The sequence below is a fragment of the Babylonia areolata genome, chromosome 25 (genome assembly GCF_041734735.1).
Source record: "Babylonia areolata isolate BAREFJ2019XMU chromosome 25, ASM4173473v1, whole genome shotgun sequence".
Lineage (NCBI taxonomy): Eukaryota > Metazoa > Mollusca > Gastropoda > Neogastropoda > Buccinidae > Babylonia > Babylonia areolata.
The window spans coordinates 14,465,266-14,484,248 of NC_134900.1; the positions used below are offsets into that span (position 1 = coordinate 14,465,266).

The 18,983-nt window shown below is 41.9% G+C and overlaps 2 protein-coding genes across 2 annotated transcripts in view; one reads left to right on the forward strand and one right to left on the reverse strand.

The window, feature by feature from the left end:
* The window catches only part of LOC143299612 (uncharacterized), a 92,971-nt gene extending 74,218 nt beyond the window's left edge, over window positions 1-18,753 (forward strand). Inside the window, exons 2-7 of the mRNA XM_076612904.1 lie at window positions 2,002-3,246; window positions 6,629-9,368; window positions 11,330-11,535; window positions 14,042-14,187; window positions 15,411-15,575; window positions 17,848-18,753. Of these exons, the coding sequence (XP_076469019.1) occupies window positions 2,623-3,246; window positions 6,629-9,368; window positions 11,330-11,535; window positions 14,042-14,187; window positions 15,411-15,575; window positions 17,848-18,613 (4,647 nt within the window). The 5' untranslated portion in view covers window positions 2,002-2,622 and the 3' untranslated portion in view covers window positions 18,614-18,753. The remainder of the gene's footprint in view (window positions 1-2,001; window positions 3,247-6,628; window positions 9,369-11,329; window positions 11,536-14,041; window positions 14,188-15,410; window positions 15,576-17,847) is intronic.
* The window catches only part of LOC143299613 (integrator complex subunit 13-like), a 186,102-nt gene continuing 182,494 nt past the window's right edge, over window positions 15,376-18,983 (reverse strand). The window contains exon 19 of the mRNA XM_076612906.1: window positions 15,376-15,563. The gene's annotated coding sequence lies outside the window, so the exon portion shown is untranslated. The remainder of the gene's footprint in view (window positions 15,564-18,983) is intronic.

Consider the following 18,983-nt stretch of genomic DNA (forward strand, 5'->3'; position numbering starts at 1 on the left):
CAGAGAGAGAGAGAGTGGCCTTCTTCCTCAGAGAGGGTGTGGCCTTCTTCTTCAGAGAGAGAGTGGCCTTCTTCCTAAGAGAGAATGTGGCCTTCTTCTTCAGAGAGAGAGATAGTGGCCTTCTTCCTAAGAGAGGGTGTGGCCTTCTTCTTCTTCGAAGAGGGAGTGGCCTTCTTCTTCAGAGAGAGAGAGGCCTTCTTCCTAAGAGAGGGTGTGGCCTTCTTCTTCTTCGGAGAGGGAGTGGCCTTCTTCTTCGTCGGAGAGGGAGTGACCTCCTTAAATTTCAGAGAGGGTGCGGCCTTCTTCCTAAGAGAGGGAGTGGCTTTCTTCCTAAGAGAGGGTGTGGCCTTTCTTCCTAAGAGAGGGAGTGGCCTTTCTTCCTAAGAGAGGGAGTGGCTTTCTTCCTAAGAGAGGGAGTGGCTTTCTTCCTAAGAGAGGGTGTGGCCTTTCTTCCTAAGAGAGGGAGTGGCCTTCTTGAGAGGGCATGGACTACCCCCGTGTAGAGGAAGGAGAAGGCTCCTTCAGGGAGTGAGGGAGTGAGGGAGTGGTCTTTGTCCTCAGAGAGAGGGTGTGGGTTTCGTTTCCAGCGGTAGGTGGAGGGACGGGGGGGGGGGGGGGGGGGGGGGGTAGTATTGGCCTTCTTCAGAGAATGAACAACTGTAACTTCTTCTTTTTTTTCAAAAGAGGGGGTAGGGGATAGGGGGGTTCGTAGAGTGTTGGTGGGTGCGTGGGATCGGGGTGGAGGGGCGGATGGGGGGGAAGGGCGCGGGGGCGGGGGGGGGCTTAGTGGGGGTGGGGTCTGTGTGGTGAAAGGCAGGAAGAGGATGGGGTGGGGTTGGGGTGGGGGTGGAGGAGGGTGGCGGCGGGAGACTGAAACCAAAAATGGAAATGAATGAATGGGGAAGAGACTGCCATGCATCATGACGAGCAGAATTCCAGAAAGGACTGACTGTGTTACGGAATTCAATCTGTCGGCGGAAAAGAACCAGCCACCTGCATGGGCTGTTACCTTTTTTGTTTTCACTGCAAAATAATTATGAACGACACCTCATTTCACTGCAAAATAATTGTGAACGACACTTCATTTTATGAAAATGTGAAAATGTAAACTGTTGGTAATTATTGAGGAATTTACTTTATCCATTGTGATTGCTGTCAAATGTTGTTTACGAATAATTATTCATTTTACGGGGGTAAAGTAGATAAAAGACTTTTCTTTTTATGGTTTAAACTCAATTTTTCATTGTCAGTGCTCTCTCTCTCTCTCTCTCTCTCTCCATCTATCTAATCTATCTATCTATGTATCTCTTCAGATATCTCTCTGATGTCTTAGAATACTGAAGTTTATTCTTGATGATATGACCGCTTATTTCTTGTTGTTTTTCTTACATGATCATGTGTATGATACACCCCTTCATGAGGGGCAATGGCCTATACATGAATAGATTATCCGTATCCCTCTCTCTCTCTCTCTCTCTCTCTCTCTCTCTCTCTCTCTGTGTGTGTGTGTGTGTGTGTGTGTGTGTGTGTTTGCGCGCGCGCGCGCGTGTTTGTAGATCGTCAAAACAGAATAGTTGAAGACTGAAGTCAGTCACGGATTTCCATACTGAATCATAATTATCGTTATTTTTACACATCACTTGGTCGACAAGAACGCATATTCTTTTAAAACGGAGTTAACGAAGCATCGGTATTGGAATCAGTAATCGCTACTTATACAGTACAGTGATTTCAGATACAGTTTGATCAATTTCCAGTCGGGCGAATAAAGATGTATTGGATTGTATGGTATTGTTTTTCGGGGTGGGGGTGGGGGGGGGGGTTGTGTGTGTATTTTATTGTATGGTATCGTATTGTATTGTATTGCACTGCTCTGCACTGTATTGCCTTCTTTTGCATTGCATTGCATTGCCTTGTATTGTATTGTATTGTATTGCATTGTTATTGCACTGCACTGCACTGCATTGCATTGTATCGGATTGCTTCACGGTCTGTGTGCAGAAGGCGGCAGCGATGCAACGGCGCAGGCACGTGTTCCTTTTGTCCCCTCCAGAGCACCGGCATGATCACCACGACGGAGCAAGAAAGCACGTGGACGTCGTTGCTTCTTCAGGCCTGCAGACAATAATACGCCGGCGTCTTCTTCAGCTCTCTGACAGACTGTGACCGAGTGCAAACAACATCCCAACGCCGGAAGTCTGCCAACACTGATTTTGTACAACGCTAAGAGCTGGCTCTTACACATTAAAAAAAGAAAGAAAAGAAGAAGAAAAAGAAGAAGAAGAAGAAGAAGAAGAAAGAAACTCATCGGAACTACCACCACCACCACCCTTGGAACAACATTATTACATACCTGTACCTGAAGCGATATTTGTGTTACTAAGCGATTGCAAGGGTTCATCCCAAAAGTCGGGCTCTTGTCTGCAAATTGGAAACCGCTTGGAAGGGGTGAAAAAAAAAAAAATCCCAGCAACTTCAATAGAATGGCGATCAAGGTATGACCGTATGACCTTTCTCTTCAAAAGAACTGTGTAAACAGACAGACGAGGGGGGGAAAAAAAAAAATCCTCCGGGGACACAACAAAACTCCGTTCCCCGTAATCTCAACCATCAGAGAAAAACATGGGGGCAGCCGGGACACGGAGGGCCGGGCGCCAAGGTCTCTTTCACTCGGTCGTCGTCTGCTGCTGCCTGCTCATTTCCTGTCTGACACGGGAAGCTGTGACGGCTGACGCGCAGGTGGTTGCCATGCGGCTTGACGGACAGCAACAGCAACAGGATCGTCAGCAACAACATCATCATGAACATCAGCAACAACAACAACAACAGTGGCAGCAGGAGCAACAACAACAACAGCAACAGCAAGTCTACCAGGAACATCGTCAGGAACAGCATCCGCGGCAAAACCCATTGCATCAGCATCAGAACAAGCAGCAGCAGCAGCAGCAAGGTAAACAAGAACACCAAGAGTACCAGCAATACCAACAGAAGCATCAGCAGCAGCAGCAACGACAAGGACATCAGGAACCACATCAGCAAGAGCAGCAACAGCAACAGCAACAGCTGCAGTTTGAAGACCAACAGCATGAGCACCATCATTCACAGCAGCAGGGAGAGGAGAAGGCGGAGGGGACACGTGGAGGTCGCTTGGTGCACGTGACCTCACAGCTGGTGGCGCACGTGGGCAAGATGCTGGAGGTCAAGGTCGTCGTCTCTGATGACCGTCGCCGTCTGCTTCAATTTGAGGTGGGTAAGGGGAAAGGGTGGACGGGGGGGAGGAGGTAGAGAGGGTGAGGCAGCAAAAACATTCACACAAAGGAAAACGGAAAGTCAGAGAGGGTATAAAAACAGTCAGTCAAAGGGAAGAGTAACTGAGAAACAGAAAAAGAAAATTGGAATTAGGATCTAGGGGACGGAACTCAGTGGAGGGAGGGTGCATGTGGGTGAGGGTGGGGGTGGGGGTAAAAGGTGGAGGACGAGAAAAAAAAAAAAAAAAAAAAAAACTGGAGAGAAAGAGGAAAGGATAGCAGGAGATAGTAAACTGTAAACGCAGAAAAGGGAGTGGGAGGGTGGTCGTGGTTGTGGTGATGGAGAATTAGGGGGCGGGGTTTACTGCGTGGAGACCGAAAAGAATCGTGGATTTAGGGGGTTATCGATCTTCGTGTTTCTGAATGTCACTTACTTTAAGTGCATACCTTCGTTTATTAAGTTTTGCGTCAACTGATGTTTGCGGGATTACTAAACACGCATGCATGTTTTGTTAATTGGTTTACAAAAATGTACTGTCTTCGGAAATCGTGTGGACTCAACACTCCGTCGTTTCGTGCCATATCTGATTACTTGGAGTGAAAACGCACCCTTGCGTGTGAACATCTGTTTGTGTACGTACTTTTTATGCTTTGTTTTGAAACCCCCTTCCTCCCCAAGTTCAACTTCCCCCCCTCCGCCCCTCTTTTATTTATTTATTTTTTTTTTAAGAACGGAAAAAGAACTCAAGGGAGGCAAGTCATGCACAGAAGTGCCAACTGAGTGACAGTACACAGACACGTTATGAAATTAGGTGAACAGACGAAAGAAAATTGCATTGCTGAAAAATGTATGATTAAGAACATTTCGACGTTTTTACTTCGAGTTAATCACTATTAATTTTGGTATGTTCTGCCCAGCCCAGCTTCCGTGGTCCGTGAACTGCCGACACTCGATGTAGTCACATGGGCGATCTTAGCCAATGACAGCAGTTTGCTTTTTGAGCAAAATGGAGAAAAGTCAGGTTCCGCTGAAATGAAAAGCAACAACAACCGGGAAATGATGAAAAAGTTCAAATTTGGGCATCAAGGCTTCCATTATTTATACACGTAAGTTATCCGTAAAGTCCAATAAAGTGAATTGTGCTGCTATTTTATGCTGTCGGCTTTCAGTTTCAGAGCTGCTTTGACATTTGATTGAAGTTTACTTGGTATGAACTGAACGTCTTGACAGATCTAACATTTCCTGATTGACGGTGTGGTCTTTTTTGCCCTCTGTGCTGTTTATTTCAACCGCTAGGCAATAACAGGACATCACCGCAATACAAGTTTGGTCTGTCATTAGTCTGTGTAGCTGTGTTAAGAAAAAAAAGTCTTCAACCTAACGCTAATTTATATAAGTTGTGTGTTTCATCGGCTGTTGTTGCTGTGACGAAAACATCAACATACAGATGGTCAAATGAAGGTGTATAATAAAAGTAACTGGAACATTCTGTTTTTTAACGTTTTCTGGATTTGTTTGTTACATTGTCCTTTTTATTTGAAATATATATATATATATATATATATATATATATATATATCACTTATTTACAGACCATGCAGTGGCTTAGTAGCAGTGCTGACCAGAAGTTGTAAAAAACCAACATCGATTTTATTGTTTATTGGTGCTTATTATTTTACCTCCCCCCAAAAAACAACAAACTTTGTTAGCTGTAACTTTTGGTTAAAAAAAAGTGCAAGTTTGAGGTGAAACTCAAAGAAAGACATGCACCCAGAATGCACACTTTCACTTTGATTTAAAAAGATTACACTCAGTGAATGATATATGTACATAAAATATACAAACATTTTGACCAAAACAAAAACAAAAAAAGAAAATTTAATCATCTGATTCCACAAAGTTTTAAATGGAATTTTTTTAAAAAAAAAATTTTAAGATTTTTATTGAGGCTTGCGTAGGTATCCATGAGGAATCAGTGTTAATTATTTTTACTATAAAGTATGTATTTTTTATGCTATTAAATTACTGTCTTGTTAGGCTTTCAGTTTTCTTGTTTTGTTGAAGCATGAAGATAATTGTTTTTAAGTAGTTTTGCTTCATACTTTGAGTGATGAATGAAAATTAGACATAACAATTCAATGCAGACTGTCCAAAAATATCAGTGAGCTTGAATGAAAGCCATTCTAGTCAAGACTTTTGTATTATTATTATTATTATTATTATTATATTATGCTTTATAACCATAAGAATGTCAATGGATCATAAACATGCACACACACGCACGCACACACACACACACACACACACACACACACACACACACACACACACACACACACAGCCTTGGGCAGTGTATATCCACATTTTTCTTCCCCTTAAGACAGAGTAGTTTTCACAGCATGGTGTGGACATTCACTCCGCCAGTCGCATAGAGGAGTGCGAGGGGAAGAAATGTGGATATAGCCGAGCCTTGCTTTAAATCTTTTCAGTCCCATTTTTGTAAAAAGTTTTGCCTATACCCATAAATTGACCCAGGGAACAGTCGGAACAATATAAAAGTTATTGTATACCCCTTTTCTCTCTCTGCAGCTCAGTCTCTCTCTTCTTTCTGTTTCTGTCTCTTTCTTTCTGTTTCTCTCTCTCTCTCTCTCTCTGTACGTCTCTGTCTCTGTCTCTCTCTGTACATCTCTGTCTCTCTTTTTCTTTGTGTGTGTGTGTGCGTGTGTGTGCGTGTGTGTGTGTGCGTGTGTGTGTGCCTGACAGCAAAGCTAGATTGGTGCACCCTCGGGAGGCTGTTCTGGTTGTCAAGTGCTTTTTGAATTTACTTCAGCCGCTCACCTGTGGATTACCTGTTAAGTCTGAGTCACTGAGATTCCTGTTGAGATTAAGCATGACATGACAATGATGACGGTGTGTTTTGGGATAACTGTCAGTTGAGCCAGAAACTGAAATGATGTGTCCCACTGACTGAAAAAAAGGTGGGAAAAGGGAAGTTGAGTGGGGTGGGGTGAAGTGAAAATAGGTGTAGAGTATGACAAAGGGGAAAGAGAGGGACTTTGTGTCAGAGCTGGAGAGAGGTAAAAATAGCGACAGACACTGAGACGCAGCATACTTGTACACCTTTCTCAGTTTGGGTGTGTTAAGCTGTATATACCTTTCCTTAACACATACTGGTGCATTCTACCATGAACATTAAAAACACCACCACCTAAACCGACATGTCTGTGTTTTCGTATTTGCTTGTATGCATGCAATCACATGTTTAAGAGATTTCTTAGAGCATGTTGAACTGCATTGATCACATGAGATTTCAGAGCATTTGATTTGAACTGCCTTTACTTCAAGAACAGATGAAAATGAGTCTGGCTTTGTGTTTCAGGACCTGCCCTCATGGTTGCTGTTTGATGAGGAAGACACAACACTTCGGGGTGTACCCACCTCCCTACATCCTGGTACCTTTCCCGCCTCCCTCTTCCTCCCCTGCTCTCCATCACATCCCTCATGCCAGTATGTGTGGCATCACATAGACATCGTCGTTCACACAGCATTGCATCAGGAACATGTCTTGGTTGGCTCACTGCCCTCCACTTTGCACCTTATGAACTCCGTGCCCACTGACCTTCATTTGGTTCCATCTGCCACTGTAGATATTAGCAGGGATATGTTATTTACAGAGCAGTCAGCTACTTCTGTGAAGCAGTGGGCAACTCCCAGCATGGATCAAAGTGATTTTACAGATTCATTGTATCAGAATTATGAAAGACGTGCGAGTGATGATGCAGCAGCGGAGATGGCGTCTGCAGGAGTGATTGTGGCTGACGTGCCAAACACTGAAGTCCTGACTGAAGCTGGTCTCCTTCTGAAGGTGAAGCAGTCGCACAGCAAGCAGTGCAGCAGTCAGCACGTGGCCAGCCTAGTTCTGTGCATGACCCCAGACAAAGTGAACGCCTCCCAGAGAGTGAGGGTGGTTCAGCAGATGGCGGACTTCCTGTCTGTTCCCCTGGACACCCTCACCTGGCTCGGCCTTGCTGACGACCGGCTGCTGTTCCTGGACAGGGGCTACAGGACGGAGGCTGGTGGAGCCGCTGATCATTCCAACTGCAGCGAGGACATCCACTCAGAGCTTTTCTGGTCCCTGACCTGTTCTGCGGGGCGACACCTGGAAGAGTTCTCCAGGGTCCTGCAGCACAACGTGCAGGTGGGCAGGATAGAGAGGGAGGTGGGGATGGTGGTGGTGGGCTGGTACCTGGCCACCAAAGTGAACTCTCACACCCACAGACGACGGAGGAGACGTGTCAGTTTGACGACGCTTGTCCACACCCCGGCCTTGTACCCGCCATCAGCTACTGCTGTGCTGTCATCTTCCACTGTAACCGAGCAAGAACTGGATCTCTCTGTACTGGATTCATTTCATTCCATGGCTGTGCCAAGCTCAGAACCAGCTCCAGCAGTGGCGGTAAGACCATCAGCTGCAGAAGTATCCTTCAGTGCAGAGTTTTCAATGCCTCAGACTAAAGCCACATTTCCCCCAGCTGCTCATGAAGGTGTTGGTAAGCTTACTCCTCTGGGTGACAGATTTCTGTCTCCGACTGTGTTGCAGCCCTCTGAAGATGAATCGGTCAGAGTAGTATCTTTGGCACATGATAAACCCACTCCAACGTTGGCATTTACATCAGAAGTCGTTTTCTCAGGTGAAGTATTTTTTCCTTCCATGGCAGAGGATTTTCAATCGCAAGAGATCACTGAATCTTTGGCCAGATCAGGTTTACATGATGTTCTCACACCTGAATTTAACCTGTCACCTTTGTCGGAAAGTGAACAGTATTTGACAGACATGAAAGGCGCTGAGAGGACGGAATCCCTGTGGAGATCTTGGCAGCAGTCCTCTGGGATACAGCTACAGTCCTCATCCCTGGACACATCGGGAGCTAAGGTGTTTACTGAGAAAACTATGCGCTTATTACCTGCCAAGACGGATCACCATAATGACTCATATTTTACGACTACAAAAAGCATGCAGTCTTTAATGTATGCTGGATCACAAAGCAGAAAACAAGTCAGCACAACAGCACAGGTTGATGACACAGCGAGTGGATGGTTAGGTGAGAATGCCTCGTCCTTCCCTGTCCCCATTACAGTCAGTGTTGATGATAGCCGTTCATCTTTTCTTGACCAGCAGCCTGCCAGAACTGAGGTTCTCCCAGATATTACGCAAGTGTTTGACCATTCTGGCAGTGTTTTTATGTCTTCATCTCTCAGAGATAGTCCAGTTCAGACGTTTTCTGATTTCTCAGGAAATAACAGAACCTTGCGAGTGTTTCCCTCAGAAGCTCAAACATTTCATTCTGGAACTGACTACACATCCAGTGCAGCAGAAACACATCACATCATGCCTGATACATTGGATTTGGAGAGAGCATTTTCATCAGTGCCTGATTTAGTTAGTGAGAACATTTCCATGGTATATGGTGGCTATGACTCATTTGCCATGTCCACATTAGCTGTTGTTCTAACCTCACCTGACATTGCCCAGACTTCAGAAGCAGCAGCACCTGTCAGCTCAGGTATCATTGGGACTTTTACCACCCCCTCTTCATCACAATTTACACACACAACAGATCATGCCTCAGGTGCGCAAAGCAGCATCATCACAGAAAGACCGATCATCAGAAATATTACAACATCTTCAGTATCTACCTCAACAACGACCACCTCAAACTCCACGTCAGCTGTCCCACCATCGAAAAAATCAACAGCTGTTCCAGGGACCACCACCTCCACAGGCATGACAACTGTTGTTCAAAAATTGAAGACCAGCACAACACCGCCACAGACCACCACCACTACAACCACCACCACCACCACCACACGACCAACAACAACGACGACAACAACAACAACAACAACTACTTCGTGGACGTGGAGAACAACCAGACGCCCCCCGTGGACCAATGTGACGATCAGGACCCCATCCACGACGATGGCCTACTGGTGGTGGAGGAAGGGGACGACGGTCACCCCGAGGACGACGACCCCCTGGTGGCTGGGCATGGGGGAGGTGGACACCACTCGCCGCAAGATGCCTCCCAGACCCGTCACCAAGGCTCCGGTCAGCATTGGTGAGACTCTTGGTTTGGATTGTCTTTTCTACAGAATTGTTCAGGAATACCATAAAAAGACAAAAATGTTAGCAAAGACAAGAGAATATTTACATATTATATATCAACAAGCTTAAAGTTTCAAAGTTCCAGTCAGCATTGGTGAGACTCTTGGTTTGGATTGTCTGTAATACAGAATTGTTCAGGAATACAATCAAAAGACTAAAGAATATTAGCAAAGACGAGAGAATATATATATATATACATATTTATCAACAAGCTTAAAGTTTCAAAGTTCCAGTCAGCATTGGTTAGACTCTTGGTTTGGATTGTCTTTAATACAAAATTGTTCAGGAATACAATCAAAAGACTAAAGAATATAAGCAAAGACAAGAGAATATTTATACATATTTATCAACAAGCTTAAAGTTTCAAAGTTCCAGTCAGCATTGGTGAGACTCTTGGTTTGGATTGTCTTTTCTACAGAATTGTTCAGGAATACCATAAAAAGACACAAAAAATATAAGCAAAGACAAGAGAATATATATACATATTTATCAACAAGCTTAAAGTTTCAATGTTCCAGTCAGCATTGGTGAGACTCTTGGTTTGGATTGTCTTTTCTACAGAATTGTTCAGGAATACCATAAAAAGACAAAAACGTCAGCAAAGACAAGAGAATATTTACATATTATATATCAACAAGCTTAAAGTTTCAAAGTTCCAGTCAGCATTGGTGAGACTCTTGGTTTGGATTGTCTTTTCTACAGAATTGTTCAGGAATACAATCAAAAGACTAAAAAGAATATTAGCAAAGACAAGAGGATATATATATACATATTTATCAACAAGCTTAAAGTTTCAAAGTTCCAGTCAGCATTGGTTAGACTCTTGGTTTTGATTGTCTTTAATACAGAATTGTTCAGGAATACAATCAAAAGACTAAAGAATATTAGCAAAGACAAGAGGATATATATATACATATTTATCAACAAGCTTAAAGTTTCAAAGCTCCAGTTTGCATTGGTAAGACTCTTGGTTTCAATATTCTTTAAAATTAAGCTCTTCAGCAATACGCATGAATTTAAATATAAACAAAGGCAAAAGAATATATATCAACAAGCTTAAAGTTAAAGCTAAATTGTATACTGTGCTTACATAGTATGCTTCAAATTGAACTTCAGATCTTATCTGGCTTGTATTGACTCTGAGAGAGTTTGACAGGACTGAAAAGTTGTATTTGTAGTTGTATATACTAAAGTCTTGTGTGTGTTTGTGTACATTGTAAAACAGACCTTAATGACTGTATGTCTGCAGACAGTTTCACATAAATCTGTGGACAAATGTTTATCTGGCTTGGACTGGTGGGTATACTTTAGTGGTACATAATAAAAGTGTCTATTTAAAATGGCAGGTCTCTCTAATCTTTATCTTGTCTTGGTCTTGAAGTCAGAGCATTTGCTTGATTGAAATTCATTTCACACACAGTATACAACTTGAGGTGAACTTGAATTTAGTTGAAATTTATGCCACACTGCTGGGATTGACAGTAGTGTCTTACACAGTATGGGACTGATTTCAGCACACAGGTATTATTAATTGTAGAATTCCATAGACCTTTGAAATAATGATATTAATTTGACAAGGTTTCAAAATCACAAGTTTACAACAACAAAAAAATCATTATTTGTGCTTTTTATTTTTTCTGAGACAATTTCACTGACTACAGTCAAACATGAGACATGTGATAAACGAGTAATTAAGAATATTGGATTTTTGCCCAGAAGGTGTTTGGTACCTGGTTTAAACCCAGCAGCATCTGCTGGAAATAAGAAACAGATCTCAGATTTCCTTTGTTAAAGAAAAAAAAAAAAAAGAAAGAAAGAAAAAGAGTAAGAATGAACTGCAAAGTGAGTCTTTCTCTTCTGAATGTGTCAGCATGTTGCTCACAGTGATGTCACTCAGTCACTTGATTGTTGCAGACCCACCAAACAACTCTCCGTTCTTGGTCAACTCCATCAGCTACCTGACGGTGAAGCTGGGCTGTTTCTTTGAAATGAAGATCCCGGACAACATGTTCTACGATGTGGAGGATGGCAGCACCCGCTTTCTGACCTTGACCTTGACGCTGCCCTATGACCGACCTCTGCCGGCCAATTTTTGGGTCCAGTTGGATTCTAAGAAACAGGTCAGTTTTATTCTTTGTAGAAGTCTTTTTTCTCATTCTCTGTTTTCTTCGTTTCATACTTTGATACTTTAATTTACAAAAAATGGTTGAAGGTCCCATGCAACAATTTTAAGTACAATATAGCAGTGCAAACAGTGAGTCTTATATGTTTTATGTGGTTTCACTTCCAGTGATTTGAATAATTAGAAAAATTCAGATTTCAGTATATTTCCACATTTTAGTCATTCATCACATTGTAGTAGCAGGTATTGTGGCAGAGTTGGGTGTAGTATTTAAAAAAGAAAGACATCCTGAAAACAAAAACGCCCGAAGAAAAATAACAAAGGACATTATGCTGGATTATTTCTTTGTGTATTAAAAAAATATATATAGACATTGACGTGCAAAGCATTTTGACCCCTCATTTTGAAAAAGGCTGAGCAAACATAACAACGAAACAGCAATGCCTTTTTCTGTCCTTTGACATTCTTTTTATAGATTTCACCTCTGCTTGCATTTTCATTGAAAGAAGGCTTTTTACCAGAAATTTTCTTGAGTTTATTGTTTACATTTTATGATATATATGGGTGTGTTTATCTGCATAATGTTTTCTTTTTAGATTTTGTTTTAAGGCATCAAACTAGAACATGGTTACACAGATCTACTAGTAATATGATTTACACATTTCCTTAAAAAAGAAGAAAAAGTTGTATGCATGCATAACAAAATCTAAATCAGCCTCACCAAGAAGTCTTTGAAGCCAGCATGTCTTCATGGCAGACAGAAGTGATCACAAATTGAGCTGTTAATTTTTACCTAATCATTTTATTGTGTATTATGTTAAGAGTTAAGTAGTGTTTTACTCAAAGGTAGGGTAGGCTTTCAAGGCTTGATCAGCATGCTGGGTTTTTGCAGAGGTCAGGCATGTGCTTATCTTTCTTTACTTACGTTAGCTCCTCTGACTTCCCCCACAGACGACCCATTTGAGTGAGAAATAAAGTCACCAAAACACAAATGTTAGAATTTATGAACTGTAAACTTCCAAACTGATCATTTACATAACGACTTAACTGTGGATAAAATATAAAACTTCCTCCCTTGTATGCTATCATACAGTGAGATGATGAAAGTATCCATATTTTTTAAGGCCTCTACATGTTTCTGGCCTGTGTGCGGATCTTTACTATCCTTTCAGTGTCTATTCAGTAAATCAGTAATTTTTTTTTTTTACTGTCCCCTTTTGACAATATACCACTCGGTTCAATTCAACACGGCTACAAAAGTGGCATTTGGTTCAAAATTTGCACACACTGATGACTTGTAAACGAACCCAGGAAAGCATAAAGAGTTTGAAACAGATTAAATTCAGAACGTTATATAGCCACAATAGGGCCCCTTCGTCTAATTCTGTTTTCTGGCTTGTGACGGAGATGAAACTGGGTCAGACGCCATTGCTGACACGCACTGTTCACGTGAACCAGTCGCTGCAAAAATAACTCTCCTGCTCGTGAGCACAGCAACACACTCTGCATTTATTGGTTGCAGTGGAGAGTGGAAAGGTCAGTTAAGATATTCTTAGCTCATGCAAATTATGTGCCACTCAGAAAATGAAAAACTATCCAAATCCCTGATTGGGCTCCTTCGTCGTCGTCGTCGTCTTTTTCATTTGTGGGCTGCAACTCCCATGTTCACTCGTCTGTACACGAATGGGCTTTTACGTGTATGACCATTTCTACCCCGCCATGTAGGTAGCCATACTCTGTTTTTGGGGGGGTGACTCCTGCATCTGAAGTGGTTGTTAACAGCAGGGTCTTGATCGGGACCCTTCATCGGTAGCGAGTTGAAACTTTTTTTTTTTTTTTTTAACAGCAGATGTGGTGGATCAATCCACACACATTGACACCTTGAAACTGAAACTATTATTTTTATTGTTTTAATGTATAGAATTCGTTTAAATGCCTTTCGTACAAAATTTTCTAAAAATATAAAATGTATATGCGGTAAGCAAATAACTGTAAGTCATCTACTCATTCATTGTCCGAGCATAAGACAGTTAATTCCTAAAGATGTAGTTGATGACTTTTCTTCCAATATTTCATTAGCCACTGAAAAGATTTTGAATGATTATTCATTGCTTAGAATGTTTTCGGAAATTTTAAACTCCAGTCCAGTTGGTATCCTCCTTTGGTGTATCATGATTAATGTTGTTATTTATATTTACATTGTTGTAGGTTAATACTTGTTGATGTGCATATACATATTCTCCTTCCCATGACACCTCATTCAATACACACCACAATCTCTTTAGACCTTTTTCTTATAATATACTTTGATACATAACATGAATACTTTTTTACACTAATATTCACATGCATTCCCTTTCCTTTATCCACTTCTTTACTCCTTTCCGTCTAAAAACACTTATAGTGAATAGACGTTAAACTGAAGAAAAAACTGAAACTATTATTTTTATTTATTTATTTTTTCTTTGTTTTTTTGTTGTTTTTATTTTTTTTTTTCCTTGCAGGTGTTGATGGGTTTGCCCTTGGTGGCTGACCTGGACATGGACTACAACAGTGTGGTTATCGTGGCCACCGACTCCCAGGGACTAGGGGCACGCAACCCTGTCAGCCTCTACGTCAACACCTCCGCCTTCATCCGCTTCACTCACAGGTACGCAGCCAACAACTGGTCCTCCTTTTTGACTCACTTGTGTAAACAAAGTGAGTCTATGTTTTAACCCGGTGTTCGGTTGTCTGTGTGTGTGTGTCTGTGGTAAACTTTAACATTGACATTTTCTCTGCAAATACTTTGTCAGTTGACACCAAATTAGGCATAAAAATAGGAAAATTTCAGTTCTTTCCAGTCATCTTGTTTAAAACAATATTGCACCTCTGGGATGGGCACAAAGAAATAAAAAATGAAGCCTAATTATATGCAAACTGCATTTACTGTTACATTTATATTTTTTGTATTCTCTAAACTTGGCACTTTGACCTCTTATTCTGACACAACAACAAGAGGAGTCATTATTATCATTTTTTGTTCAAACAGGAACTTCTTTTACTAAGCATGGAAGTTTTATTTATTTTGCAAACGTTTTGGTGCAGTAAGTAAAAAAGGGAAATTACTCTGTAATTAATGCTAGGGGACTTAATTTATCACAAGTGAGTCTTGAAGGCCTTGCCTCTCTTGTTCTGTTTTCCTGTTGGCTTATTTTCTGTTTGCTTAAAGGTTAATTAGATGTGTATGCGTTCGTTCTTTTCAGCACACACATAACACACACGTACGCATTCGGTTTTTTTTGTTTTGTTTTTTTAGCACAGTCATACATACACATATGCATTTGTTATTTTTTAGCACATACATGTACACATTTGTTGTTTTCAGCACACACATACATACACATACAAATTCGTTCTTTTCAGCACACACGTACACATTTCTTTTCAGCAAACATGGCACACATGTTCGCATTCATTATTTACAGCACACACATACACACACACGTACTCATTGGTTCTTTTCAGCACACACATACGCATTCATTCTTTTCAGCACACATACACACATGTATGCATTTGTTCTTTTCAGCACGCACATACACATACGTATGCATTCGTTCTTTACAGTGCACATGTACGCATTCGATCTTTTAAGCAGTTTTTGTTCAAATATTTTGTCAGTTTTTATCCCACTCTTTGAATTTGTAGTTTTGATTCATATAAAAAGTATATACTATATTGATTAGGCTTCTGCCACCCTCTTAATCCCCTTCCTTCTCCCCCCACACACACTCATTCATACATTCACACATTTTGGAAGAAAAACTATTTTATTTCAGATCTTCCTTTATACATATTTTCTTTCTTTTTTTTTGTCCCCCTCCCCTCCAGGTTTATCCTGAAGTTTGGGGTGGAGTTTGGTCAGTTCATGCGTCGCCGTGACAACATGATCAACCTGATGAAGAAGATCGGCACGTACTTTGGGGACGACTCGGCCAGTCATGTGACGGTGGTGGACGTGGGCATGGGGTCCTTCATCTTCTCCTGGACCAACAGGTGGGGGGTTTGATTCTCTGCTAAGCACCTTAATCCTTTTCGCTGCCAGGGAACTAAGATTGAAGTGAAATTTGCCAGTTTTTTTTTTTCACGAAAATCGGGTATGTGTTTTGAAAAAAATCTGTGCGTTTTGTTATTGGAGAGAGACCCATAAAGTTTTTTTCTGAAAGGTAAATGAATAAAGAACACAAAACATGACTTTTCCATTTAAAAAAAATTTTCAATGGCATGCAGTTGTTTTGAAATATTTGTTTTGGTATTTGTCACATTTTCAACTTGTTCATTACAGACATTAGTCAGGTAATTTGCATAGTCATACAATATTTTCTGGACAAATGGATGATACCAGTGCACACAAATTATACCAGAACAACCACAATAGAAAGAGACATATAAACAATTTATTGTGACTACTCTAAGTGAAAGATAACATTATAGATGTGAGGCCATGACCCCTTTGCCTCCTCTTCCCTCCTCTTTCACCTTTCTCACCTGGTACACTTCATCCAGTTCACCTGAATCTGCATTGGGCTAGTGCCTAGACTGTCGCTTTCAGTGTGTATTGCTAATAATTCGGTCGCGTTTCTGTCATCTGCTCTGTACAGCTGGTGTGTCACTCACGGTATCTTGGCCAGTCTCTTCATTGCTCCCCTTATTTTCTATTGAATCGTCTGATAAAAGTTCATCACTATCTTTTTCAAGTTAAAGCTTCAGTTCTTTTTGAGCATCAGCTAAAAAAAAAAGCAATTTTGGCTGTTTTTATTGCACCACGATTGCATAGCTTGAGCACGGTGTCCGACATTTTGCTGAGCGAGCGACAACCAGGCGAAACACTGCAGCAGAGAAACCCAACCAACCAACTTGTTGAAATAAAGGACTGCCTCATGACATAGATCGGGTTTCTGTGTATCAACAGAATCTAGAAAGATTCTCCAAAGTAGAGCTACCAGTATTTTTGTCAACAAACTCAATACAAACCAGGGAAAAGTAAGAATATTTCGCTGAAGAGTTTTCCTGCCATTGTGGCAGCGAAGTGTACATGGTTGTGCTGATGAGTTATTTCGTCATATAGGCAGCCTAGGAGTTAATGTAACCCCCATGGGGATGTCAGGGGCTCTTATCAGCATAAATATTACCCCCATCTTTTGGAAATTCTGTGCAAGAAATTATTTCCTCTTTTCTGTTGCTGTGTTTCTGGCTTTTCCCTTTTCTTTCTGACGTCTTCCTTTGTTATTTTCTGTCCTGCTGGTCCATTTACCTGTATTTTCTTATGGAATGTGACCAGTTGAGATGATTTATTATCTACAGAAGAGATATTTCTCACCTGAAGAAGAGATATTTTCCCCACCTGCAATCAAGATCAGGAGACTAAACACCAAGGTGGAGACTAATCACCAAGGCACACATACACAAAACACAGTATTCTTCACCTGCTCACCCCATGTAACAGGAGCAAATGATTTTCACATGTTCATTTGTTTAATTTTATGGGCCTCAGGTTAAAAAATAAATCATAATTCCTTTTCATTTAAATTCTGTTCTTGAAGGGAGACAGTAGTGTTCTGAAGTCACAAGAATGATACAACACATGGTATATTTGTTAACACTCAGCTTGCATGAGAAATTGACATGAGCGTACAATTGGGCCAACAGCAAAGTGAGAACTATATTATCAATGGTTTCTCCACTGTAAAGGAAGTCATTTACTGCATAGTCTTTTGTGAAGGACTATGACTCTGAAATTAGGAGGCAAGATTGCATTGGCTTTTTTTTTTCTTTCCAGTACTACAGCCATGGGGGCTAGTTGGCCTCTGGGAATCATCCCAACACTGACTGCCCTAAAACCCCCTTGGCCAAGAGAGTGGGGATGTAACTTGGGCAAGACAGTCTCCTATAAAGTTGAATTCTAGCCCAGATAGTCCGGACAGCAGTTGCCACCTCTGCTGTTCTGGTGGTCATAGTCGGACACGACTGACTGTCATACATATGTATCCTTTCAATTAGCACTCTCAGCTTCCTTGGTGTCCAGCACCACCCACGTCAGCTCACTTTGGATGCGTGTAGAGTGGGAAAGGGAGTGGGTGGGGTTGAGAAAGAGTGGTCATGAATGATTTGTAATTTGTAATATTTTTCTTTCATGTAGAGCACCCTGAGCTCTTAGAGAGAAAGGGCGCTATATAAACGTACATTATTATCATCATCATTATTATAGACACACAGTGATATTTATGCTGATGTGAAACCCCACGGGGGTCCCTCTCTCTTATTCCAGCTCTCTCAGCGGGTCGTCGTGCCAGAACCAGACGATCCACTCCCTCCTGCGCCGCATGATCCGGCGGAACGGGTCGGTGCGCAGTGCCTTCAAGCGTCACATCGGCAGGAAGCTGCGGCTGCTGCACATCCGCTACCAGCTGGAGGGGGCGTGTCTCTACCAGCCACGCCCCTTGCCTACCGTCGGCGTCCTCCTCACCACAGACACGCCTGCCCTCACCACCCCCGCTACTGCCGCCACGGAGCAGCCCGTGAAGAGTTCAGGTTCGGACCTGGTGACGGAAGTGATTCTGCCTGTGTTGATCGCTCTGCTGATGCTGCTGCTGGTGATTATCGTGGTTCTGCTGGTGTACCGGTGTCGGCAGCACCGAGGGGTGAACGGCGGCCCCAACAAAGGAATATGTGCGGTGGATCGACGGCCTGTTTTCTTGCAGAATGATCACCCCAACGCGGAGGCCTACCGTGCCAGACCGAAAAAGCCCAGGAACCTGCAGTATGACGCCGAGAGAGATGGCAGCTCCTTTCCGCGCAACCTTGCTCACACGTACGATCATTATAGGTTGTCCGGGTCGCTCAGTCGAAATCGTCCCAACAGTTACACGTTTGACGATGACATGACCGAGTCGACGCCGGTGACGGTGATTTTTAACAACTTTGACTCCATTCCCAGGAGGTCCCGCCCTCCTAGTTACTGGAACGATCTGAACGAAGAGACGCCACCGAATATCAGTGTGCCCCCTCCTTATTTCAGCACAACCTCAGTTTGATCAGTATGTGTTTGTGTGAGTGTGTGTGTGTGTGTGGAGATGTGACTTGTGAAAATAAGTGTGCTTACCAAATTGGTTTGTTGTATTATGCAAACAGAAGCATATATGGAGACAAATATTTTTTAGCTCATGTGTGTGTACATTTATTATCATTTATATATTAGCAGTATAATTGTCTTTTTATCTACTTTTTGAAAAGTAGAAATAGATAAAGATTTCATCCAAAGACCTTTTTTTTTTTTTTTTTTTTTAAGAAATGTGAGATTAAATCCCTAGATCTCTTAATTACCTGATGATGAAATGTGGGAATACCATTGATCAGTATCTGGTTAGTAAGATACAGACATTGGATATACAAAAAAGACTGGAT